We start from the raw sequence: 27,452 nt of genomic DNA on the forward strand, positions 1-27,452 counted from the left end.
ATGAACATAGGGTCAAGTGGCCAAACAAGTACTGCAAATTAGAAACAGGTAACTGCTTTTTATCATTCATCCAAAATGGTGAAAGGACTACCTTGATGAGTTTGTCATCATTAAAGTTCTTTTAAAAAGAGGCTAAACCTCCTCCCGAATGCCTCTTCGTTGCTCAGATGTGGCCCTCTCTCTCTGGCTAAGCCAACTTGAAAGGTGAAATCACTGCCCTCCCTGGTACGTGGGATCAGACACCCAGGGGAGTGAATCTCCCTGGCAACGTGGAATATGACTCCCGGGGAGGAATGTAGACCTGGCATCGTGGGACGGAGAACATCTTCTTGACCAAAAGAGAGATGTGAAAGGAAATGAAATAAGCTTCAGTGGCAGAGAGATTCCAAAAGGAGCTGAGCGGTCACTCTGGTGGGCACTCTTACGCACACTTTAGACAACCCTTTTTAGGTTCTAAAGAATTGGGGTAGCTGGTGATGGATACCTGAAAACTATCAAACTACAACCCCAGAACCCATGAATCTCGGAAGACAGTTGTATAAAAAGGTTAGCTTATGAGGGGGTGACAGTGGGATTGGGAAAGCCATAAGGACCACACTCCACTTTGTCTAGTTTATGGATGAATGAGTAGAAAAATAGGGGAAGGAAACAACAGACAAAGGTACCCAGTGTTCTTTTTTACTTCAATTGCTCTTTTTCACTCTAATTATTATTCTTGTTATTTTTTGTGTGTGCTAATGAAGGTGTCAGGGATTGATTTAGGTGATGAATGTACAACTATGTAATGGTACTGTAAACAATCGAAAGTACGATTTGTTTTGTATGACTGCATGGTATGTGAATATATCTCAATAAAATGAAGATAAAAAAAAAGTAATAGGAGAATGAACAAACAAACAAACAAACAAAAAAAGAGGCTAAACCAATCTGACAAAGTGTGGGCTAGATGACATCCCTTCCAACTTGAAGATTTCAGAAAGCTGAACTGTTAGAAAGCACAGGACAACATGCAGTGAATCCCACCCAGGCCACCACTGCTCTGAGTAAACTGAGTAGTCTCTCCTACATCCCTTGGTGCTATCTGCATATGGGCCACTGAGTTACTTACTGGTCACTCCATTATCAAAACAGGGGACCGTGACAGACAGAACTCAGATGCCTACATACCTCATAATTCATTTCACAGAGCTTCTGAATTCCCAAAGCCCTGTTGCCCCTTTGTTCAGGATAATGAAGAAGACACTGGACTGTAATAAATCAGCACCCAGTACAAACCAACACAGATTTTTGTAGCACACCCAATGTCAATACTGATCGCATAAAGTACACCCGCAGAGTATAAATCAGTATATCTCAAATTGGGACAGCAAACATTCTCAGTATAAGTAAAAAACTGGTGGTCACAGTATCCGTGCTTTTTTTTCCAGAAGTTCAGATTGAAAGAAGTCTCTCACTCTCAGATCCCTGACACTTTAAAGATCTTCCATCACCAAGCCACGTCTTCCAAACTGTTACTCTACGGTCTGATTCTGGGGTTATTTTTCCAGTTGTGGTAGGAACCTGTTTGTGATTTCCCACAACTGTCAGTGTTTAGATCCCTGCTCAGAAACGTCAAAAGAATGGATTATGTCTTTTACACGATTCATTAGAGTTCCTGAATTTGCTTCTCGGGATTTACCTGCTGTTCGGGATGCCTCTTAATAAGGAAGGTTGGTGCGAAGAAAGATAAAGGAAAAGCGTTCTGGGCTCTCATGGGCAAACGGGAGAAAAGAAGGGTGTCTGTGCTCTACGGCGATCGATTAGGCTTGTCCCCTATGAGGGAAAGGACGCCCCACAAGAGCCAGAGCCCTGCTGGGTTCCAGCCCTCGGGTCACCGGAGTCCCAGCGATGGAGGCTGCCCAGGACCCCAGCAATCTTACGGGAACCCCAGCTTAGCAACCGGCGCCCTCGGTCGGGAACCCAACCACAGTCACTCAGCCGCGTTCCCACCCCCCGGCCCGAACTCACAGCCAGTCTCCTTCTTGATCTCCTCAAGCTCTTCGTCCCGCAGTAACGTGGAGGCCCGAGACCCCATCCCCGAGCCGGGAGCTCCAAAAGGAGCGGCGGCACCTGAAGCGACGGTGACTGGAGAGAACGTTGGGAGGAGAGAAGAGCTAGGCAGGGGTCAAGAAGGGAGACGGCAGTTTTCTACTGCGGACCGGGAGACAACCCAGGGGTGGCGCGCGGGGGAGGGCGACTGGCACCAGCCAATCAGTAGCTAGGCTGAGCCCTTCGCAGGAGCAGACGTCGGCGCTTGCAGCCCCAGCCCGGAATGAATCAGCCCGGCGTCGGCCCGGGTCCGGCTGAGGTCGGTCCCCGCCCCCGGAACGGCGGCTGCCACCGGCCTTAAAGGGGCAATGCCTCTGGTCGCTAGCGATCGCAATTAAAAAGGCAACGCCATAGACCCGCCGTTTTACAACCAACTAACCAGCAGCGCTTCCTGAGCATGGCCCAGGTCCTTTCTCACAGAACTCTTAACGCTAGGAGTCCACTCATCAGGTGGTAGGGATTGCCGAGAGACACATGAAAAATAGACAAAACGCATGGGGAAATCCTAGGGTGTCACCTGGGAACTGCATGCCGGGAGTTGTGCCTCCGCATTTTTCCTGGGCGGCCCTTTCTCCTCCCGACCGCAACGGGGGCGCTCGAGGTCTGGCCTCGGGACCGCGCGTTCATTGGCTCGTCGGGAAACAGTCGAGTCTGGAAGCCAAACCGTGGGGGCTTCCGCGCTGCGGTTTAAGCGCAGATCCCGGCATACTTGTCTTCAGTTTGTGTTCAGGACTATCATTTGGTAACCGTCGCTCCCGAGATTTCTTCCTTAACAGCAGTTCCTCTTTTTTTTTTTTTTTTTTTAGTTCTAAACTGGAGCTGGAGGAACTTACCATTTGACTGAAATTAGGGTCAGATTTCTAAACTTCCTTCAGAAAAAAACTCTAGCGGCGGCGAAGAGTGAATTCCTAGCGTATGACCCGCCGTTTCTTATTTTGTCTTAAAAACGAGAAATTTTGCTTTCTATTCTATCACATATTCTTGTTTGTTTTAATGAAAAAGTTTGAAGTCATCGCTTAAATTAGTTCACCTCCTCAGGTGAACCACATATCTTCCTGTGGCTTCAACTACCTGCTAACCCCCTCCCTACCCCTCCAGTGTTACTTTGTTCAGAATCTGTTTGAGTTTTGGAAGAACCAAATTCTGACCACTGTCACTTCGTACCCAAGTACTAGGGGATCCAGTATCTTAGCAAGCTGTCCAAAGTTTATTTAGGTTATGGGGTTTTGCCCTTTCCTAAGGCTTTCACAGTTTAGCCTGATACTCCTTCCCCTCTCCCTGCACATGTTCCCTTAAGGCCCGGGTTCTGGTCTCACTGAGTTGGGTTAACTAGCTGTTGTCTGACCTGGTCATGCCTGTTTTCGTATGCAGAGTAGCATTTTGAATTATGTCCTTTTAGAAGCCACAGGAAATTCTTTTTATGCTGGGAATATGGGTATGGTAGAAAAACCTTGATGTCAGCGACATGAATGTACCTTTTCTGAATTTGCCTTGAAGCCCATCTCTTGATCCTGACCTTACTTTTCTCTTCCTGATCATAACCTTTTGCAACTGTCTTCGGTCAAATCTTTGACTTTTTTCTTTTTTCTTTCTTTTTTTTAATCATTCTTTCTGGTTTACTTTGACTTTTCTTTAATTTCTGTATTTTCCAAGCATTCCACAAACCTTTCTTAGGTATATCTTTGAAATATAAATTAATTTTTGTTCCTATTAAGGGCTGTTTTTGTTTCTTAAACACTTCCCTTTTGCCTGTTGGATTAACAGAAACAAAGAAGAATGATTTTCTCAGACCCTCTGGTAACTTGTTTTATATTCTCTCTAGGTTACATAGACTATACACACCCTTCTCTAGCAAGGCCTGTTTTTAGTTCAGGGTCCATTACCTTCTTGCTGTAGGTAAATCTAAATCTCTAAACCTTGGTTTCCTCATCTGTACATTAGGTAATGGTGGTTATAAGGATCATGGGAAATAATATTTGTGGAAGCACTTGATAGACCTTAACATGTGAGAATACAGGTTATTTATCTGGCCAAAAATGCTGTGTAAGTTCTCACCCTTTTTCTAGTTGAATTAGGCCCTAGTTATTTCATCAGTGTTTTTTATTTAGAGTAAATTGCAAAATTCACTGGTTGAGTTTTCCTAGTGCGGCAAAGGAAAGCAGCTTTTAAATTTAAACTACCATAGAAGAGCATTTCTTTGCATTCTAAATAGCAGGATGTCCAAATAACAGAATTGTTCTAAAAGTTTCTTTTTTTTAAAAAAGGATCTATCTTTTAAATTATGGCTTTACACTAAAGAATGTAAATTTATCTATTATGAATCATAGTTATTTCTAGGAAGTAGAGTTCTTTGTACATTTCTGCATTGTTGTAATTCTTTATATCGAGCATGCATCATTTTTACAAAAACAGTCAAGTTAATAGCATATGGCAGTTTGATCTGTTGGGCTGCATGTGACTGGTGACACAACAGCAGCCCTGAGATGTGGCCAGGGTGGAGTGAAATGGTCCTTGTAATGATAAATTGTGATAGCTGTCAGTCACTTATGCTTTGGTTGGTAACAATATCAAACTCTGGAAATGTTATTAATCCAGAAGAAGTTCGATCCTAGCATTGGATAAACGGCTTATTGCGACGTGTACCAGTGAGCATTTTGCTAGTATCATTTTTTTTCATTTGTTCTTTTGGTTGGTTGACAAGATTATATAAAAAAATAGCCTCTAAATGTTTGGCTTGTTCCTTTTAGCTAAGGAAGGAAAGGTGAAATTATCCCTTTTATAAACCATCCTGCCTTGACCAAAGTCTTATGGATTTCAGTTGCCAGTGTATCAATTAGCATTGGTGTTTGCAGTGATCCTTTTCTCATTATCATTCTAAAAGAATTGAAAAACTGAATTACGCTCATATTCTTCTTGTCCCTTACAGGTATGTGGAAAGGGAAAATAACCCCACCTTCCCAAAAAAACTTTTTAAAATCATAGATCTCTTTAATTTTCATGTGTTTGGAAGAAGATTACTTGAAGACTGCTTTTGGAATCAAATAGCATGGATCCCAGCAGTGACTACCATTTCCTCAATCAGATTTTGTGGAGAAGGGTGAAACTCACATTGGTTTGTGGCATCTTTGAAGGGGTGCTCCAGCATGTGGACCCTAACAAGATCGTTGTCCTGAAGAAAGGTCATGTTCTATTTCTCATAATCTTCTGCCTAGTTTTCTTTTAAAAGATTAATGACTGGGGTTGGGTGGTGACTGTGTGCTCCGTGAACAACCAGAAGGGAAGCATTATTTCTATTTTAGGAAATGGGAGGGAGGAAGGTTAGACTCCTGTTTTCCCTAACAGAGCAACATGGCTGCATATGCTAGTTTGTGACCACTTCTATACTGTTATTAATGGGAATAAGGAAAATTTCAATATATGGAGATTTTACTCAGCTAAAATATCAACTTGCTTAGGGTAGTTGTTTTCCTGGCATGATAAGTTAAAAGCTCACAATTGAAGGATGTGTAAATGGCATTTGAGAGATTAGTTTTATTAAGTTATGTTAGGAGTTAAAAAGACTTTGTGGGCTGGGTTGGGACTGTGATAGGCTTTTGCAACATTAATTAAGTTATCAATCATTTATTGATTGTTTCATATCCCAAGCACTGGGCTAGGTACCAGGGATTGAGAGATAACATGGTCCTTGTCCTCAAAACGACAACAACAACAAAAAAACAAAACATAGTCTAGTAAGGAGATTGAAAGAAGGTAGACAAGTATAATACAGTGATATCCTTCCTGATAGAGGGACACACAAGATGCTCTGGAAAAACAAAGGTTCAGGTAATTTAGGTCTGGGAGTTCTTGGGTTAGGACAGTATGGAGGGCTTCCCAAAGGAGGAATTGATGGCAGAAATGCATCTGGGTGAGTAAGAGTTAGCTGGATGCATAAAGAGGGGAAGGCTGCTTTAAGCCAGTGGTTCTCAAACTAGCTGAGCATCAGAATCACCTGGAAGATGTTAAAACAGATTGCTGGGCCCTACTCTCAGAGTTTATGATTCTTTAGGTCTGGGGTGAGACCCAAGAATTTGCATTTCTATCGAGTTCCCAGGTGATGCTTAAAACTTGGAGAATTGTTTTAAGCAGAAGGAGCTGCATGTATAGAGATAGACATAAAAACATGGTGCACGCAGAGAACCTTAAGTAAATTCAATTTGAAGATATGGTGAGAGAAAAGGCTAGAGGAGTAGGTACGGAAGAGATGCGAAGGACCTGATATCATAGTGTTTGGACTTTATTCTGAAAGCAAAGTGAAACAATCTGAAAGATTTTTAAATGGGAATGACAGGAATTTCCAGTTAGATGCCTAAAAATTTTAATGCAGTGTCAGTTAGCATCCCTGCTCAGCTGCTGGAAACAGAGACCATCTACAGTGGCTTAAACAAATGAGGAGTTTATTCTCTCATATAAAAGAAGGCAGGCAGCACATGGGTAATACAACTTTTGCCAAAGTCATCAAGGGTCCAGGGTTCTTCATCTTTCTGCCCTGCCTTAGCAGAGGCTCCATCTGAAGCCTTAGCACATGGCTTCAAACCTTGAGGTCATATGATAGCCAGTAGACTTATAGGCAGGAAAAAGGGGAAAGGCAGGGGGCAAAAGGGTGTCCCTCTCAGTTGAGTTAGTCCCCTTATAGAGATTTCCTGGCTGCTGCTAACTGCAAGGGATACTGGGCACATGACCGGCCTGAATAAATGGCATGGAGTGTGCAACAAATAGTAAATGCCGCATGATTGTTCCACAAAGCATTAGGTCCAGAAAAAAAATAAATAGCTGTATTTCTCTTTAGTCTGTAATTGCACAGATTTTATACAGTTGGCATAATAAGTTGTGTGTATCATGTATACATATTTTTTTAGCTAGCGCTATAGCAAGCATTTTCTCATATTATTTAAAACTTAAACTTTAATGTCTAAATATTTTAAAGCAAAAACCTTGAAAACTTTTTCTATATTTGGAGTTATAATTGTTTTCTTAGGGATAATTCCCAGGAGTGAAATTAGTAGGTGAAAGTTATAGAGAGTTTAAATCTTTTTGATGCTTATTTCCAAATAGCTTTTTAAAAGGGTTATGCCTTTTTGCTTGCTTTTAGCACTGTGTGAGTGTACCTATTACAGTGAGTATTTTAGTATTAGTGTTTTTAAAATTTTTTAGCATTAGTATTTTTTAAAAAGCTTGTATGTATCTTAATTTTTTTTCTAAATTTTATCATGGTGACATATGTAAAACATAAAATTTCCCTCTTTAACCACTTTCACGTATACAGTTCAGTCATATCACTTACATTTACAATGTTGTGCTACTAACACTACCATCCATTAACAAAACTTTTCCACCACCCCAGAGGCTCTGTACCCATTAAGCATTAACTCCCCATTCACTGCCCCCACTCTCCCACACGTACCCTGCCCTGGTATCCTTATCTTTACTTAATTTTTTCTAGTTTTATAGGCAAAAAGTGATATTATCATTTTGATATGTTTAAAAAATATTCCTAAAGAAGTTGAACATCTTTCTTTACAGTTGTTTACTAATTTTATTTGGATGACGTGGTAGTAACATCATTTTGACAGCAGTGTGAAGGAAGGATTGAAGTAGAGATGAACTAGATGCAGGGAGAATAGACAGGAAACTATTCAGACAGTCAAGAGAAACAATCAAGGGAAAATGATGTGGGTCTAAGGCATGGCAAGTAATGAAGAAGAGAAGACAGATTCTAGAAATACTTAGGAGATGGGATAAGTAACCTAATAATCAATTAGATGATAAGCAAAGAACAATGGAAAATGACTAATTGATAGAAATGGTAAGAGGAGCAGGTTTGTTGGTTAGTGGGAGAAGGTAAGATTTTGCAGTATTTTTTTTTTTTTAATGTTAGTTGAAAATGTAAGTGGAGCTCAAAGGAATAGTCCAAGCTGAAGAAATAATAGGTGTCAGCCACAAAAAGGATATGAATGTGATCATTCAAGGAGAAAGGAAAATATGTAGGACATAACCATGGGGAATGTCAGTATATAAGGGTTAGGCAGAGGGATAGAAGCAGCCAAGGAGACCAGAACGAGCAAATCAGAGAGACAGTGTAACAGTGGTTACTAGAATGGGCATTAAAAGAAGTGTGATCTTGAGCAAATTATTTAACCCTTCTGTGCCTGAGATTCTTCCATTAAATGGGGATAATGAAATGCTTGTCTCATGTTACTGGAGAATTAAATGTAAGGAAATAATTAACACAATGCCTGGCATAGAGGGGTGTGCAATGTGGTAGGTAGTTGTAGATAACTAGTAGGGAAAGAACTAAACAGTGAATGTCAAGTAAACCAAAGAAGGAAGGAAAGAACAATATTGTCAAACTTTGCATGGTAGTCAAGTAAAATAAGACTGCAATTTTTTTTTATTTGACAAATAGGTAGTTAGTGACTTTTAACCTCAGTAAGTACATTTTCAGTGGAAAAATGAGGATAGAACTCAAATTGTTTTAGATTGATGAGAGGTGCTGTGACAGGCAGCTGTGATAGAGAGCTACAATGAGTACTTCCATCTAGAAAAAATGACAGCAAGTTGTAGACATGTTGTCTAAACTTCTCCTAACTCCCTTACCTCCTCACAGAAGAGCCCTGTATTTGGTCCAGGAATTGGATTGTTGTCCCTGATAATTAATATTTTCAAACATGGTGAATGACACAAAGCAGGGTATGGACTCTAGAAGTGGTCACCTGCCATAATTTTTCTCCGGAATTACATGGACTAAAAATAAATAGAAATACAATTTTAAAAAATAGTCCTTGAAATATTCTTGGCAGAAGTTTAAATTCAGTGTACTACTGCTGCCCTTTTTAGTTTCTCTGGGATCTTTTGGGGATTCCCTCTGTTTTTATATCACTTATTTCAAGTCTGTAGCTTTTTAATTTATTATTGACTCTTCATTCCTTCATTATTGGGGAAATAATTTAAGGATTTTTATAAAGCTCAGATTTGGGTGTTACATTTTTTTATAGTTTTAGGGAAGTTTTTTGATTATATAATCAAATGAATTCTTTTTTAATCACAGTGAAGAATGTGGAGACTGGCCGAAGTGTCCCAGGAGTGAAGATGTTTTTTGGGCATGAGATTGTAAATGGTGAGAACTTCATGTTCCCTGAATGCTAATATTGGCTTTGCAAAAGTAATAAACTAGCTTCTCTGCCTCATTCCAAGATTTGAAATAAAAAGAGATGTTGGCTTGCCTTTAATATTGCATTTATAAACTCTTAAAGTTGGTATTTGAGAATTGATCCTCCTTTTACTGTTTAGATGGCTAAACTATGAGGAGAATATTCCTACAGAATTTTAATAATTTCTGTTTTACAATGTGAAGTCTGCTGGGACTCAATAGGAAAGTCTCTGCCAGTAGGCAGTTAAGACATTTGATCAGGGAGGAATTGTCTGTGCTTAGCAAGTGAGTTTAACACTAGCAGGTTCACAATCCATTCACAATTTCTTATCTGAAACCTTGGAACCAAATGTTTCAGAATCGAGAATTGTTCTGGATTCTTAGAAAATGTAACACAAGGAATATACTATTCGTATTGCACAGCACCTCAAGAGGGTATGAGCAACACTCTGATAAAACACATATTTTTACAAAGAAATTGGTGGATAATCATACTAAGTGGTAGGTTTTACCATCAAAGAGTTTAAAAAATTTTTGCATTTTTTGGAACTTGCTGGATTTTGGACTTTCAGAGAAGGGAATGTGTAGAAGGAGCCTCAATGATAGTGATAGGAATCCCATGAAAGGTTTACCAGGAGCCTAGAGAAACACTTGAAACAGGGAAAGAAGCAAACTATTTTTCTTTGTTTCTGTCATCAGAAGCCATTTAGCAAGGCTAGGTCCAATTGCTTGCCTAGAAGAGTAGATATAGAAGTTTAAACAGGTGAGTGTGTTTCAGGCAGGCCAACTGGGATAAGAGAAATAGTTTGGGAGCAAGAACTGCTCTTGCTTTCAAGAACCCCAAAACAGAAAGCCTTCCAAGGAGAAATAAAGATCAATGAGGGAAAACCATGGGAGATCTCTTGGAACCAGTTAAGCCTATGCATTTCTAATCACTGGGGCAGGTATGAAGAAAAGAAAGGATTGTAAATGAGAGATTACAGCTACCTGAAAGATTAAATTGTTTTGTGAGAGAACAGCATTTAGGAGGAGATGAAAATCTCACCAAATCAACAAATGCCAGGCCAGAGCTACTTCAGGTTAGACAAATCCTACTGCGACCTAACTAGCCTCTCTCTCTGAGTTTGTTGCTTTAAATGCTCTTTGTCCCTTGAACACCATGATGGCAGATGACGGTGGTGATATCAGTGGGGACTTTTAATTGTGTTTTAACTATTAACCTTTGCAGTAGAGCAGAGCTCTATACTAGAACAAAGGTAAGCTGTGGATGGGTTTGTAAAGAGAAGCAGTAGAATCACTAAGTACTGTCTCTTTAACTTAGAAGAGGGCTGACTGCTGACCAGTTTTGTGATCTGTATACATGGATATTACCTCCTTCTAAATTCTTTCCCTGGACTTGGCCTTTGTTCATAATTTTTAAGCTCAAAGGATGGCCCTCCCTTCTTTACCCTGGGGCCTAGTAAGTCATTGGACCCAGTGAGCCATGGAGAGGGCTCCCTGAAGAACACCTTAACTAAGAATTATGAACATAAAGGATAATAATTGTCTAATCAGCATTTTTAGTGAATTTCACTTTCACTGCCTCAGACTCAACACTTCTAGATAATGCAGGGAAGATAGACATTTGAGACAGTGGCCCTCTGAGAGGCATTTTCCCTGAAAAGTAACTAAATATACTTTTGTTGACTCTAAAATGACATTATGAGAAGTACTGTCATGTGCATTTATTGTAAATTACAATAAATGTGGGAGCTATTTAAAATGTGTACCTTAGAATCAATGAAATACACTATTTCTGTATATTCCCTGTGCTCTTACATTAAAAATAAATGATGATAGAATCTCAGTGGAGTGTTGTTTCTCTCATAATTCCTTTAGGATTTCATCTAGCTTTCATTGTCTTTCATGTCACCCAACTATTAATGCCCTAGCCAGTGAGAGTGGAAGGGACAGACCTGTGAATGATTTAAGGGGAATCCCCCAAACAATAAATAGTGTGAGGGAAGGTGATTAAGACTGAGATTAGTGGGGAAGAAAAAATGTCTCTAGAACCAGCCTGAAACACAAAGGCTCAATGGAACAGAAAAGGTAACGGGGACTCAGAGGGGTTCCTAATCCAGCTTGATGTTCGAGGAAGCTATGTAGGTACATAATATTTGGAGTCTTCAGTACTTTGGATAGTCTTTTCTGCTTTATTCTTTAATGATGGCCAAAGAAAGTCCCTGTGAATGTCCAGGGACATTCCGATTACTGTCTGTGGTACATAGTCAAACTGGATGTGCAGGTGCAAGGGAGGGGCTAATTGCTTTCAGATTGGAAATTCTGTTGGAAGCCATTTGTTTATTTTACAGTGGAACTACTAGATGAAGTGGAACAAGGTGCAGTGAAAGAAAAGACATCTTCTCTTAGGTATGATGGAATAATTTTATTTATATTTCCCAAATGTGCACAGTCCACTAACTGTAGTTCCTAAAATGGCCTGAGGAAATAGAAATGAGTAGAAATAGATGGTTGTTTTCTTCCATCTTTAGATTGTATCCTCAGGTCAATTTAAGCAGTGGACAAATGGCTTCACAGTCCTTACCATTGATGTTTGGTAAAATCTTGTATGACATTAGCAATAAAGAACAGGTTCACCTGAATGTTGTTTTTTTGTAAGGATAGCCTAAAAACAGAAAGAAGCGGTCTGGATAAAATGAAAGATGAAAATCTAAATGTATATGAGCCTGCTTGTCCTGCACTTGAGGCACCTTCCACCTCTCTGCTGAATGACTTCAAGTATAACCCATCTGGTTAGTACTGCGATTCTGAATTTTCTAGGTCCTCTCTATTGCATTTCAGAACTCTTTAGAGTTAATATAACCTTGGATCACAGTTCTATATGAAATGCTTAGCTCAGCCATTGCTTCTAGGCTCTGAAATAAGATAAACTATTATGATTCATTTGTTTATTCAATATTTGAGTTCCTACTATGTTCCAGGTATTGGGGATAAAGAAGTGAACAACAAAGAAAGGAAATCCCTTTCCTTGTTGAGCTCCGGTACAAATGACAGACACTAAATATGATAAATAAGTAAAATATATAATATGCTAGTGCCAAATGCTAAGGAGAAAAAAAAACAGAAGGAAGAGAAGAATCCTGTAGGGAGGGTGGTTTTGCAGTTTTAGGGTGTCCAGGACAACAGGCCTAACTGAAATGGTGACATTTGAGTAAAGGCCTGAAGGAGGTGAGGGGTTGAACTGTGTGGATATCTGAGGAAGTGTATTTTAGGCAAAAACAAACAAACAAACAAATACAAAGGCTCTGATGCCAGGATCTTGAAGAAACAGCAAGATCAGTGTAGTTGGAGCAAGGTGAGAAGTAGTAGGAGATAAGATCAGAGCAGTAAAGTGATAGGGCGGATAATGGACAACTGTGTAGATCAATGAAGGGTTTTGGGCTTTATGAGTGCATAGTGGTATCTCCTTGTGGTTTTAATTTGCATTTTTCTTTAAAGCTGTTGAGCATCTTTTCATATGCTTATTTTCCATCTGAATATCTTTGATGAAATGTCCAAATCTTCCCCCACCCCCTCCTTTTTTGGATTGTTTGTTTTCTTATTCAGTTTTGGGAGTTCTCTATATATTCTGGATACAAGTCCTTTGTAAGATACATGTTATGCAAATATTTTCTCCTATTCTGTGGCTTGTCTTTTCATTCTCTTAAAGTATCATTCAAAGAGCAGACATTTTTAAATTTGATGAAGTCCATCTTATCTGGTTTTTCTTTTATGTATTGTGCTTTTAATGTTGGATCTAAGAAATCTTTGCCCATCTCAAAGTTACAAAGGTTTTCTCCTATGTTTTCTTCTGGAAGTTTCATAGTTTTACATTTTATATTTCGGTCCACGATCCATTTTGAGTTAAATTTTGAATACAGTGTGAAATATGGATAAAAGTTTCTTTATTTTTTGGTATATAGAGATCCAGTAGTTCTAGCACCATTTGTTAAAAAGACTACACTTTCTCCACTCAGTTGCCTTTGTACCTTTGTCAAAAATCAGTTGTCCATATATGGGTAGGTTTATTTCTGAACTCTCTATTCTGTTCCATTGATCTGTTTGTCTGTTTTTTATATCAATACCAGGTTGTTTTGATTACTGTTGCTTTATGATAAATCTCAGAATCAGGTAGTGTTAGACTCCAACTTTTTTCTTCTTTTAAAGGTTGTTTTGGCTATTTTAGGTCTTTTGCATTTCCCTATGAAGTTTAGAATCAGCTTGTCAATTTCTATAAAAAGAAAAAAAACAACATGAATTTTGATTCAGATTGCATTGATTCTATATATCAATTTGTGGAATATTGACATCTTAACAGTATTAAGTTTTCTGATCCATGTGCCTGATATATCTCTCCGTTTATTTAAATCTTTAATTTGTCTCAGTGATGTTTTATAGTTCTCAGTGTATGTCTTGCATATGTTTTATCCTACTTTTCTCTAAGTATTTCATACTTTTATAATGTTAGAAATGACATTTTTAAAAAGATGTTGATTTCATATTGGAGGGTTTTGAGAAAAGGAGTGACATGATCTGACTTCTGTTTTAACAAGATCACTCCTCTGGATGCTGTATAGATACCAAAAGGACAGCAAAGGTAGGGACAGGGATACTAGTTAGGAGGCTATTGAAATAACTTAAAGCCAGTGTGTATGGTGGCTTAGACCCTAGTGGCGGCAGTAGGGTTGTTAAGTACTGGAATTTTGGATATATGTTGAGCGTGAAGGAAACAGGATATTCTGACAGATTAGATATGGGGTATGAGAGAAAGAGAAGAATCAAGGATGACTTCAAGGTTTTTGGCCTGAGCAGCCTGAAATATGGAGTTGCCATTAAATCAAGATGGGAAAAGCTATGGGTGGAAAATGTTTTGGGGAGATGATCAGAAGTTCAGTTTTAGTCAACTTAGGTTTGAATATAAGTCTAGAGATCAGAAGACAGGTCTGAGATGGAGATAAAAATTGAGGAATCAGCTTCTAGATGACATATAAATCCTCAAGACTGGATGAGAACACCAGGAGAGAGAGAATGGATAGAAAAGAAAGAGGTATAAGGACAGTGTCCTGTGGTACTCCAAAGTTTTACAGGTTGGGAGATGAGGAACTATATGTTATGTTATGCTTCTATTTTTAAAAAATTACATAATTTTAAAAATAATTAACAGTCAGGACCCAGAGAATTCCAAAAGTGCAGTTTTTGGCCCATCTCTAGACCTAATTTATTTTAAACTATTATTTTTTTTATTACGAATATGCTTTTTAAAAGTACATGTCTTGAAATATCTAGGACATAAGCCTTTGATGAGGGAAAGTTTACTGGCTTATCAAAGGAAATGAATAAATAGTTTATGTTGTAAGATTATCATTGATGGGGCTTTTGTTTATTCTCAATTAACAAAGAGGATGTTAATATGTTCATTGTGTTATGGCCTGACACAGGTGATAATCAGATAACATTAGACATTTGAGTTGCATTAGTGTAATTGTTTATGAGTATGGCCAAAATTAGTGGGAGGGCAACTCTGTTGCCAAGGTAGATTGGTATATCTAATGCCATCCTTCTCCTACAGAAGAAGAGGAGGTGACATATACAGTTGTTGATCAGTTCCAGCAGAAGTTTGGTGCTGCAGTAAGTATTTCCCTCAGTAATTCTAAGTATTATCTTTATGTAGGTATCATGCCCATTTCATACAATTTTAGGAGTTTTATGGTATTGGTTCTTACATTGAGATCTTTGATCTATTTTGAGTTAATTTTTGTATAGGGTGTGAGATAGGGGTCCTCTTTGATTCTTTTTTTTTTTTTTTTTAAGGAAAAAACATGATTTATTACTATAGCTAAAAGACTATTTCCAGAATTATTTCTCACCCAAATGTTTATTTGCAAAAACGAAGAACTGAGGCCCACTTTAAGGATGAGGCACAAAGACAATACCAAATTTATAACTTTTGTAAAATTTCTTTCCTGGTGTAAATTTTCCAGAGCCTTATTAATGAGGGACCATTAGGCATTCCCACATTACTTACATTCCTCTCTAGTGTGTGTGTTCCCATGATTTCACAAGGATGTCTTGACAACTGGAGGCTTTCACATAGTCCTTTTATTTGTAGGGTTTCTATCCAGTGTGTACTCTCACATCGTTTTGAAAGGATGAGGGTGACCTAAATGCTTTCCCACATTGCTTATGTTCACAAGGTTTCTCTCCAGTGTGAGTTCTCATGTGACCTTGAAAGGATCTGGGAGAACTGAAAATTTTCACACATTTTCCACATTTATAGAGTTTCTCTCCAGTGTGTATCCTCACATATTCTTGAAAGGTTGTGGCCCAACTGAAGGCTTTTCCACATTGCTTACATTCATAGAGCTTTTCTTTAACATGAGTCCTTTTATGTATTTGAAAGGTTTGGGGCTAACTGAAGCTTTTTCCAGATTGTTTACATTTGTAGCATTTCTTCCCAGTTTGTGTTATCAAGTATCTTTGTAATGTTGAAGGATAAATGAAGTCTTTCCCACATTCCTCACATCTATATGGTTTCTTTACCATATGAGTTTTCACATGTCTTCTAAGACTTAAGAACTCAATGAAGGCTTTCCCACATTGCTTACGTTCATAGGTGTTCTCTGCATTGTGAATCCTTACATGTTCAGTGAGGGAATAGGGATGAGCAAAGGTTTTATCACAGAATTTACATTAATAGTGTTTCTCTCCAGAGTGTGTTGCCACATGTCCTTGAAAGGTTGAGGGATAAATAAAGGATTCCCCACCTTCATTACATTTATATGACTTCTCTGCCATGAGAGTTCTCACATCTAATAAGATGTGAGAACTCTTTGAAGGCTTTTCCACATTGCTTGCATTCATAGGTTTTCTCTGAATTGTGAGTCCTTATATCTTTTTTTTTTTTTGAGATACAAAATTTTAAAATTACTTTATTTTAATAGATAAATGTCTTCCAGAATTTCTTGATCCATTTTTTTATTAAATTCAGTTTTATTGAAATACATTCACACACCATACAATCATCCATGATATACAATCCACTGTCCACAGTATGATAACATAGTTATGCGTTCATCACCACAATCTATCTCTGAACATTTTCCTTACATCAGAAAGAACCAGAACAAGAATAAAAAATAAAAGTGAAAAAAAACACCCAAATCATCCCCCCATCCCACCCCGTTTGTCCTTTAGTTTTTATCCCCATTCCTCCACTCATCCATACACTAGATAAAGGGGGTGTGATCCACAAGGTCTTCACAATCACACTGTCACCCCTTGTAATCTACATTATTATATAATTGTCTTCAGGAGTCCAGAGTGCTGGGTTGGAGTTTGGTAGTTTCAGGTATTTACTTCTAGCTATTCCAATACATTAAAGCCTAAGAGGTGTTATCTGTATAGTGCATAAGAATGTACACCAGAGTGACCTCTCGACTTCATTTGGAATCTCTCAGCCACTGAAACTATTTCGTCTCATTTTGCATCCCCCTTTTGGTCAAGAAGATACTCTCAGTCCCACGATGACGGGTCCACATTCATCCCCGGGAGTCATATTCTGCATTGCCAGGGAGATTTACACCCCTGGGAGTCGGGTCCCACGTAGGGGGGAGGGCAGTGAGTTCACCTGTCGAGATGGCTCAGTTAGAGAGAGAGAGGGCCACATCTGAGCAACAAAGAGGTACTCAGGGGGAGACTGTGAGTCCTTATATCTTGAATGAGGGAATAGGAACAAGGAAAAGTTTCCCAAATAATTACATTCACAGGATTTCTTTCTGTTGTGAATTAGGTATGAGAAACAACTGTAGGCATGCTCACATTCCTGCCATTGATACAGTTTTTGTCCAGTGTGAGATCTGATGTGCCTCACAAGGGATGAATAATGCATGAAAACTTCACTGCATTCATGTGGTTTTACTACAGTAGTTTTCTTGTACAGCTTAAGAGTTGGAATCTGGCTGAAAATTTTTCTACATGGGTACCTGCATAACTTTCAGAGACTCCACAATATGATTTCTCAGATATCTTTCCTGGTCTTTGTGCTGACCTTCAATGATATGGTCTTCCTGTTTGTTTCTACAAGGTAGGCCGAGGAATCTTTTCTTAAGAACTCTGCCGTTTTCTGTTCCATGAATATTTTTTGCCCATATGTATCCTGCTGAGAAACTTACTTATTGGCTTTAAATTGAATCTTATCAACTGAAGCCAGCATCTTGAAGATTTCCAGGATCACATCCCTGTAGAGATTCCTCTGAGCAGAATCCACCAATATCCATCCCCCCAGGGTGAAGTCCACAGCCACATCCTCAAAGACCACTGAGTCCATCTCCTGCCTTCCTGGGGCCTCTGTGGTATCCTTCCAGCAGCCCCTGTCACCCACACAGGGGAGAGAGCAATGGGGGCAGCCGCCAGTTGATTTTTGACAAGGTTGCCACATATGTCCATAGAGAGAGAATAGTCTCTTCAACAAATGGTGCCAGGACAATTGGAAATCCACATGCAAAAGAATTACCTCTCATCAAAAATAATTCAAAATTGATCAAATACCTAAATATAAGAGCTAGTACTATAAAACTCATAAGAGAAAACATTGAAAAAAAACGTCTTCAGGGCCCTGTAGTAAGCAATGGGTATTTATATTTTAAACTCAAAGCACAAGCAACAAAATTAAAAAGTAGATAAATAGAACGTCATCAAAATTAAAAACTTTCATGTATTAAAAAACATTGGAAAGAAAATGAAAAGACAACCTATAGAATGGGAGCCTCTTTCATTCTTTTGGTTATGGATGTCCAGTTCTCCCAACGCTGTTTATGAAAGAGACTGTTCCGTCTCTTGTGTACTTGGAATACTTGTCAAAAATCAATTGACCATGGATTGGAGGGTCTTTTTCTGAACTGTCAGTTTGATTCCATTGATCAATATGGCTATCCTTATGCCAGTACCATGCTGTTTTGACTGCTGTGGCTTTAGAATATGATTTAAAGTCAGGAAGCATGATACCTCCTATTTCTTTCTTTCTTTTTTAAGATGTTTTTGGCTATTTGAGGCTCCTTACCTGTTCTAGTTTGCTAATGCTGCTGGAATGCAAAACACCAGAGATGGATTAGCTTTTATAAAAGGGGGTTTATTTGGTTACAGTTACAGTCTCAAGGCCATAAAGTGTCCAAGGTAACACATCAGCAATCGGGTGCCATCACTGGAGGATAGCCAATGGTGTCTGGAAAACCTCTGTTAGCTGGGAAGGCACGTGACTGGTGTCTGCTCCAAAGTTCTGGTTTCAAAATGGCTTTCTCCCAGGACGTTCCTCTCTAGGCTTCAGTTCCTCAAAAATGTCACTCTTAGTTGCACTTGGGGTGTTTGTCCTCTCTTAGCTTCTCCAGAGCAAGAGTCTGCTTCCAATGGTGTCTTCAAACTGTCTCTCATATGCAGCTCCTGTGCTTTCTTCAAAGTGTCCGTCTTGGTTGTAGCTCCGCTTCAAAATGTCACTCACAGCTGCACTGAGTTCCTTCTGTTTTTCAGCTCATTATATGGCTCCACTGATCAAGGCCCACCCTGAATGGGTAGGGCCACACCTCCATGGAAGTTATCTCATCAGAGTTATCACCTCCGGTTGGGTGGGGTGCATTTCCATGCAAACAACCTAATCCGAACATTCCAACTTAATCCCCACTAATATGTCTGTCCCACAAGATTGCTTCAAAGAATATGGCTTTTTCTGGGGGACATAATACAGTCAAACTGGCACATTACCCTTCCAAATAAAATTGATAATTAGCTTTTCCTTTTCTGCAAAGTTGTCTGTTGGAATTTTGATTGATATTGCATTTTATCTGTAGATCAATTTAGGTAGAATTGACATCTTAACAACATTTAGCCTCCCAATCCATGAACACAGAACGTCTTGCATTTATTCAGGTCTTCTTTGATTTCTTTTAGCAATATTTTGTGGTTTCCTATGTATAAGTCCTTTGCATCCTTGGTTAAGTTTGTTCCTAGATATTTGATTCTTTTAGTTGTTATTGTAAATGGAATTTTTTTCTTGATTACCTCCTCAGATAGGTCATTGCTAGTGTATAGAAACACCATTGTTTTTTGCACGTTGATCTTGTATCCTGCCACTTTGCTGTACTCATTTATTATTAGCTCAAGTAGCTTTTTTGTTGTTTTTTTTTCCCAGAATTTTTGAAACGCAGGATCATGTCATCTGCAAATAGTGATAGTTTTACTTCTTCCTTTCCAGTTTGGGTGTCTTTTATTTCTTTTTCTTGCCTAATTGCTCTAGCTAGAACTTCTAGGACAATGTTTAATAGCAGTGGGCATCCTTGTCTTGTTCCCAGTCTTAGAAGGAAAGCTTTCAGTTTTTCACCATTGAGTATGATGTTAGCTGTGGGATTTTCATATATGCCCTTTATCATGTTGAGGAAGTTTCCTTCAGTTCCTACCTTGTGGAGTGTTTTTAGCATGAAATGATGCTGAATTTTGTCACATTTCCTTTTTGCATCAATGGAGATGATCATGTATTTTTTCTCTTCTGATTTGTTAATGTGACGTATTCCATTAATTAATTTTTTTTGCGTTGAACCACCCTTGCATGTCTCGCATAAAACTCACTTGATTCTGGTATATAATTCTTTTAATGTGCTGTTGGATTCAATTTGCTAGTATTTTGTTGAGGATTTTTATATCTGTATTCATTAGAGATAGTGGTCTGAAGTTTTCTTTTCTTGTAGTATCTTTATCCAGCTTTGGTATTAGGGTGATATTCTGGCTTGCTAAATCTGCCAGAAATGCATTATACCAGAAATGGATTGGCTTTTATAATAGGGGTTTATTAGTTCACAAGTTTATAGTTCTAAGGCCATGAAAATGTCCAAATTAAGGCATCAAGAGGTAGATACCTTGTCTGGGGAAAAGGCTGATGGCATCCAGAACACCTCTGTCCAGCTGGGAAGGCATGTGGCTGGTGTCTGCTGGTCCTTTGCTCCCGGATTGCATTGCTTTCAGCTTCTGATTCCAGTGGCTTTCCCCTTGAGCATCTGTGGGTTCTCATTCAGCTTCTCTGGGTCAAACTCTGGGCCTCATCTCTTCACTTAGGATCTGCAAACATTTGGGTCTGTGTCAGCTCTAAGCTCTCTCTCCCTCCCTGAGCTTTCTTAAGGACGCCAGTAAACTTATTAAGACCCACCTTCAATGGGTGGGGTCACATCTCTGCAAATAATCTAATCAAAAGGTCCCACCCACAGTAGGTCTGCCCCCAGATTGGATTAAAAGAATATGGCTTTCTTGGGGGTACTTAATAGATTCAAACCAGCACAGATGATGTTAGCTTCATAGAGTGAGTTAGGAAGTGTTCTCTCTTCTTCAATTTTTTGGAAGAGTTTGAACAGGTTAGGTAGGAATTCTTTTTGGAATGCATGGTAAGATTCTCCTGTGAAGCTGTCTGGTCCTGGGCTTTTCTTTGTTGGTAGGTTTTGATGACTGATTTGATCTCTTTAGTTGTGATTGGTTTGTTGAGATCTTCTATTTATTCTCGAGTCAATGTAGGTTGTTAGTGTGTTTCTAGGAGGTTGTTCATTTCATTGAAATTCTCTAGATTGTTGACATACAGTTGTTCATAGTTACCTCTTATAATCTTTTTTATTTCTTTGGGGTCCATGGTAATGCCCCCTCCCCCATTTCTGATTTTGTATTTGCATCTTCTCTCTTTTTGTCTTTGTCTGTCTAGCTAAGGGTTCGTCGATTTTATTGGTCTCAAAGAACCTACTTTTGATTTTATTGATTCTCTCTGTTGTTTTTTTATTCTCCATTTCATTAATTTCTGCTCTAATCTTTATTATTTCTTTCATTGTGCTTGCTTTAGGATTAGTTTGCTGTTTCTCCAGTTTCTCTGGTTGTTCAGCTAGGTCATTAGTTTTAGCTCTTTCTTCCTTTCTAATGTAGGTGTTTAGGGTTATAAATATCCCTCTCAGCACTGCCTTTGCTGCATCCCATAAGTTTTGATACATTTTATTCTCATTTTCATTTGTCTGAAGATATTTTCTGATTTCTAGCAGTTTCTTCTTTGACCCACGGATTGTTTAAGAGTGTGTTGTTTAACCTCCATATATTTGTGTAATTTCTGGTTCTCTGTTATTGATTTCCAGCTTCATTCCATTATGATTAGTGAAAGTGCTTTGTATAATTTCAGTCTTTTTAAATTTATTAAGACCTGTATTGTGTCCCAGCATATGGTCTATCCTGGAGAATGTTCCATGAGCCCTTGAAAAGAATGTGTACCCTGATGTTTTGGGGTGCAATGTTCTATATATGTCTGTTAGGTCTAGTTCATTTATCATATTATTTAGGTTCTGTGTTTCTTTATTGATCCTCTGTTTAGATGTTCTGTCTGCTGGAGAGAGTGGTGTGTTGAAGTGTCCCACTGTTATGATAGAATAGTCTATTACTCTTTTCAGTTTTGCCAGTGTTTGCATCATGTACTTTGGGACACCTTTATTAGGAGCATAAATATTTATGATTGTTCTTTCTTTTTGGTGACTTGCCCCTTTTATTAATATATAGTGTCCTTTATCTCTTATAACATTTTTGCATTTAAAGTCTATCTTGTCTGTTATTAGTATAGCTACCCCAGTTTTTTTTTTTGGTTACTGCTTGTGTGGAATATCTTTTTCCATTCTTTCACTTTCAACCTATTTGTATCTTCGGGTCTAAAATGAGTCTCTTCTAAACAGCATATAGATGGATCATATTTTTTAATCCATTCTGCCAATCTGTGTCTTTTGATTGGGGATTTAATTCATTAACATTCAAAGTTATTACTGTAAAGCCAGTTCTTACTTCAACCATCTTATCTTTTGGTTTTCATTTGTCAGATCGATTTTGTTTCTCTCTTTTTATCCTTTCAGTTACCCTTTCTAATACTCTTCAGTTATGTACCTCTTTCCTGTCTTTTCAGATGGCAGAACACCCTTTAGTATTTCTTGTAGGGCTATTTATTTATTTATTTTATTGTGGAATACAACATATTTACATAAAAGTAATAACTTTCCAAGTGCAATTTAACAAGTAGTCAGAGAGCAAATTTGAAAGAATGTTATGGGTTACAGTTCCACAGTTTCAGTTATTTCCTTATTGTAAAATATAACATATCTGCAAATAGGTGATAACTTTCAAAATACAATTTAACAAGTAGTTATATAGGAAATTTCCAAGAATGTTATGGGTGACAGTACCATAGTTTCAGTTATTTCCTTCTACCTATTCTAATACCCTAGCAACTAAGAAAAGAAAATTATGTAGAGACTCAGTATTCATAATCCTTTGTTAAATTCTATCTTGTCTGTTGCTATCCCTTCCTCAATTTGAATCACTTTTCCTATCTTCAGGGATGTCTAGGCAGTGACCATCCTAACTTGTTCATGTTAAAAAGGGGTGTCAACATTATGGGAAAAGGGGATGTGACTGGTTGATGTTCTTGAAGAGGCTGTTACCTCTGAGTTTTGAGATTTCACTGGCATAGGACTCTGAAGAATAAACTTTGTGAGTGAAACTTTCAGAGAGTCTCAGATAGGGACCCGGGTGTTCTTTAGGGTTTTCAGGACTACTGTTGACTTGGGCTTATCATACTGTGGCCATTTGGGATATCTAGGTGAAGCTTGCATAGGAGTAACCTCCAGGACAGCCTCTTGACTCTATTTGAGATATATTGGCCATGGAAGCCTTATTTTGTAGCCTTTCTTTTCCCCATTTTGGTCAAAAAGGCATTCTCAACCCCTTGATGCCAGTGTCAGGCTCATTTCCGGAATCCGTGTCCCGTGTTGCCAGGAGACTCACTCACCTGGGGGGTCCTGTCTCACAGTGGGGGGAGGGTGATGAATTTATTTGCAGTTGGGCTTAGAGAGAGAAAGTCCACATATGAGCAACAAAAAAAGGTTCTCTGGAGGTGACTCCTAGGCATAATTATAGGTGGGCTTAGCCTCCCCTTTACAACCATAAGTTTCACAAGCGCAAGCCTCAAGATTGAGGGCTTGATTTATTAAGTAGAAGGTTCCTAATTTCACATAGCATATGTTCTGTCCACGATAATCAATCAGTATCTCACATTATCATCACTTAGTTGTACAGTCCTCATCACTCCATTTTAAACAATTCTTATGATCCAAAACACCTCATAGCTCTTTTTAGCCCTTAATTATTGGTCCCTAGTATTTATGTGGTACTAGTAAGGTATTCCTATTAATTATAGGCCCTAGTATGCAGTAGGTAGATTTTTCCCATATACCGCTCTGTTGTCAACTCTCTGTGCTAATGTCTTACCTTAGAAGTATATCATGCACACACCTATCTATATTTGTAGTGCTGATCCGTGGGATATATGCCTTTAAACAACCACTTTCAATCCTGTTTGCCTTCAGTGCAGCCCTGATACTTATAATCCTATTAACAAACAATCATCACCCTTATCCATTCGCATACCTTTTAAAATTCACTTTCATTAACATATCTGAACATATTAAGTTATCATTCCCCCTTCACTAGCTTCTGCCTATCTCTAGGTCCCCAGTAGTCTACATTATAAGACATTGATTTTACATTGCTCACGGAGTTCATAGTAGTGGTTACATACAGTATCTCTCCTTTTGTGTCTGACTTATTTCAGTCAGCATTTTATCTTCAAGGTTTGTCCATGTTGCCATATTTCCAGGACCTTGTTCCTTTTACTGCTGCATAGTATTCCATCATACATATATGCCACATTTTGTTTATCCACTCATCTGTTGAAGGATACATGGATTGTTTCCATCTCTTGGCAATTGTGAACAATGCTGCTATGAACATCAGTGTACAAATGTCTACTCATGTCACTGCTTTCAGATCTTCTGAGTATATACCAAGAAGCGGAATTGCTGGATCGTAGGGTAATTCAATATCTAGTTTTCTGAGGAACCACCAAACTGTCTTCCACAATGGCTGTACCATTATATATTCCCTCCAGCAATAAATAAGAGTTATAGTTTCTCCACATCCTCTCCAGCATTTGTTTTTTGTTTGTTTAATGGCAGCCATTTTTACTGATAATGAGATGGTATCTCATTATGGTTTTGATTTGCATTTCCCTAATAGCTAGTGAAGATGAACATTTTTTTCATGTGTTTTTTAGCCACTTGTATTTCCTCTTCAGAGAATGCCTTTTCATATTGTTCTAGTTTGCTAATGCTGCCAGAATGCAAAGCACCAGAGATGGATTGGCTTTTATCAAGAGGGGGTTTATTTAGTTACACCATTACAGTCTTAAGGCCATAAAGTGTCCAAGGTAACACAACAACAATCAGTACCTTCACTGGAGGATGACCAATGGTGTCTGGAAAACCCCAGTTAGCTGAGAAGACACATGGCTGGCATCTGCTCCAAAGTTCTGGTTTCAAAATGGCTTTCTCCCAGGACGTTCCTCTCTAGGCTTCAGTTCCTCAAAAATGTCACTCTTAGTTGCATTTGGGGTGTTTGTCCTCTCTTAGCTTCTCTGGAGCAAGAGTCTACTTTCAACGGCTCTCTTCATACTGTCTCTCATCTGCAGCTACTCTCTCAGCTTGTGTGCATTCTTCAAAGTGTCCCTCTTGGCTGTAGCAAGCTTGCTCCTTTTGTCTGAGCTTATATAGTGCTCCAGTAAACTAATCAAGGTCCATGCTGAATGGGCAGGGCCACACCTCCACGGAAACTATCCAATCAGGGTCATCACCCACAGTTGGGTGGGTCACATCTCCATGGAAACACTCAAAGAATTACAGTCTAACCGACACTAATATGTCTGCCCACACAAGATTACATCAAAGATAGTGGCATTTTGGGGGATATAATACATTCAAACCAGCACGGATATCTTTTGCCCATTTTATAATTGGGCTATTTGTACTATTGTTGTTGAGTTGTAGGATTTCTTTATATATGCAGGATATCAGTCTCTTATCAGATATATGGTTTCCAAATATTTTCTCCTGTTGAGTTGGCTGCCTCTTCACCTTTTTGACAAAGTCTTTTGAGGCACAAAAGCTTTTGATTTTGAGGAGTTCCCATTTATCTTTTTTTTCTTTTGTTGCTTATGCTTTGGATATAAGGTCTAAGAAGCTACCTTGTATTACTAGGTCTTGCAGATGTTTCCCTTTATTATTTACTAAGAGTTTTATTGTGCTATCTCTTATATTGAGGTTTTGAATCACTCTGAATTAATTTTTGTATAGGGTGTGAGGTAGGGGTCCTCTTCCGTTCTTTTGGCAATCGATATCAAGTTCTCCCAGCTCCATTTTATGAAGGGACTGTTCTGTCCCAGTTCAGTGGATTTGAGGGCCTTATCAAAAATAAGTTGACCACAGATCTGGGAGTCTGTTTCCAAACTCTGAATTCAATTCCATTTATCAATATGTCTATCTTTGTGCCAATACCTTGCTGTTTTGGCACTATGGCTTCATAGTAGGCTTTAAAGTCTGGAAGTGTAAGTCCTCTCACTTCATTCTTCTTTTTTAAAATGTTTTTGGAATTTCCAGGTCTGTTTCCCTTCCAGGAGCCCTTTATTAACGAACTCTCTCAGCTTCCATTTATCTGTGAATATTTTAAACTCTCCCTCATTTTTGAAAGTCAGCTTTGCTGGATAGAGAATTCTTGGATGGCAATTTTTCTTCAGTATCTTAAATATACCATACCACTGCCTTCTTGCCTCCATGGTATCTGTTGAGAAATCAGTACTTAGTCTTATGTAGCTTCCCTTGTATGTGGTGAATCACTTTTCTCTTGCTGCTTTCAGAATTTTCTCCTTCTCTTCAGCATTTGACAGTCTGATTACCATGTGTCTTAGTGGGTCTATTCAGATTTATTCTGTTTGGAGTATGTTAAGCTTCTTGGATTTGCGTATTTATGTCTTTTTTAGGGGTTGGGAAATTTTCAGTCATTATTTCTTCGAATATTCTTCTTGGCCCTTTTCCCTTATCTTCTCCTTCTGGGGCACCCATGATGTTTATGTTTGTGCGCTTTGTGTTGTCAATTATTTCCCTGAGACCCTGCTCAAATTTTTCCATTTTTTTCTCCATTTGTTTTTTTGTCAGTTCAGATTTGGTTGCTTGTCTTCTAGCTTACTGATTCTTTCTTCTGCCCCTTCAAATCTGCTGTTCTGTGTCTCCAGTATGTTTTTAGTTTCGTCTACAGTGTCTTTTATTTCCATAATGTCTTTTATTTTTCTATGTATTTTTTCAAATTCTGTTTTATGCTCTTCTAATGTCTTCTTAATATCCTTTATCTCTTTAAACATATTTTCCTTAATTTCTTTGAATTGATTTAGGAGATTTGTTTCAACATCTTAGGTTAGTTCCAGATTCGGTGTCTCCTCTGACTTTTTGATTTGTTCCTTTGACTGGCCCATTTCTTTTTGAGTTTTAGTGTGCAGTGTGATTTTTTACTGATATTTGGTCACCTGATTATCTTGATGGGTCTATTTTGAAGGTCGGTTTCTCTCTCTTACTAGGATTTAGTTGTTGCCTGAATATTTATTAACATACTGCTTTGAAAGTTGGGTTGTCTGTATTTCTGAGCCAAAACAGGGCTGGGTACCCATGCAGGGGGTGTAGACCCAGGTGGGCCTGGGATAGGGTCTAGAGAGGCTCTGAAAAGCCCTGTAGCTCCCCTGCACTTTCTGGCCTGCACAACAGATGGTGCTGTTTGGTTACTTTAATCATCATCAGAAGCTGTTTATCTCCTGGAATCTGGGGGTTGTCTGACTGGGCAGGGTTGAAACTGTGGGGTTCCTTTACCCTTACTTCACATGTCAAAATCTGGCTCAGTGTGGGGCTGTGTCCCTCTCTGTACTTTGGGCAGATGACTCCCACAGCTGTCCCTGTCTGCAGCTGTCCCCCAGGCAAGGTTTGAGTCACCCACTGTTTTTTCCCTCAAGGGTGGGTGATGGGCACCAGGACCCAGGGCTGGAAACAGGCTGGAAAAAGACTGTTTTCTTAGAGTCTTCATCTCTCACTGATCTGGGCCATGAATTATCCTCCCCTGTCACCCAGGTTAGCAAACAGTTGAATTGGACAGTTACTGCCTGGCTACTTGCTGCTTTGGGGGAAGGTTTTTTGGTTCCCTCCTATGCCAGTTT

General features: G+C 38.8%; 2 protein-coding genes across 6 annotated transcripts in view; one reads left to right on the forward strand and one right to left on the reverse strand.

The window, feature by feature from the left end:
* Positions 1-2,324, reverse strand: part of CHP1 (calcineurin like EF-hand protein 1) — a 51,001-nt gene extending 48,677 nt beyond the window's left edge. The window contains exon 1 of the mRNA XM_037834277.1: positions 2,008-2,324. Coding sequence (XP_037690205.1) covers positions 2,008-2,074 — 67 coding nt within the window. The 5' untranslated portion in view covers positions 2,075-2,324. The remainder of the gene's footprint in view (positions 1-2,007) is intronic.
* Positions 2,325-2,723: 399 nt separating this feature from the next.
* EXD1 (exonuclease 3'-5' domain containing 1) overlaps positions 2,724-27,452 on the forward strand; it is a 52,046-nt gene continuing 27,317 nt past the window's right edge. For 2 of the 5 annotated variants that reach the window (XM_037834268.1, XM_037834272.1), the window contains exons 1-6: positions 2,724-2,830; positions 5,015-5,267; positions 9,176-9,244; positions 11,629-11,686; positions 11,942-12,069; positions 14,886-14,944. In XM_037834268.1, the coding sequence (XP_037690196.1) occupies positions 5,135-5,267; positions 9,176-9,244; positions 11,629-11,686; positions 11,942-12,069; positions 14,886-14,944 (447 nt within the window). In that variant the 5' untranslated portion in view covers positions 2,724-2,830; positions 5,015-5,134. Of the gene's footprint in view, positions 2,831-3,717; positions 4,132-5,014; positions 5,268-9,175; positions 9,245-11,628; positions 11,687-11,941; positions 12,070-14,885; positions 14,945-27,452 lie in introns of those variants that run through there. The other 3 variants (XM_037834269.1, XM_037834270.1, XM_037834271.1) reach the window with 3 other exon arrangements.

The sequence above is a fragment of the Choloepus didactylus genome, chromosome 4 (genome assembly GCF_015220235.1).
Source record: "Choloepus didactylus isolate mChoDid1 chromosome 4, mChoDid1.pri, whole genome shotgun sequence".
NCBI classification, from domain to species: domain Eukaryota; kingdom Metazoa; phylum Chordata; class Mammalia; order Pilosa; family Megalonychidae; genus Choloepus; species Choloepus didactylus.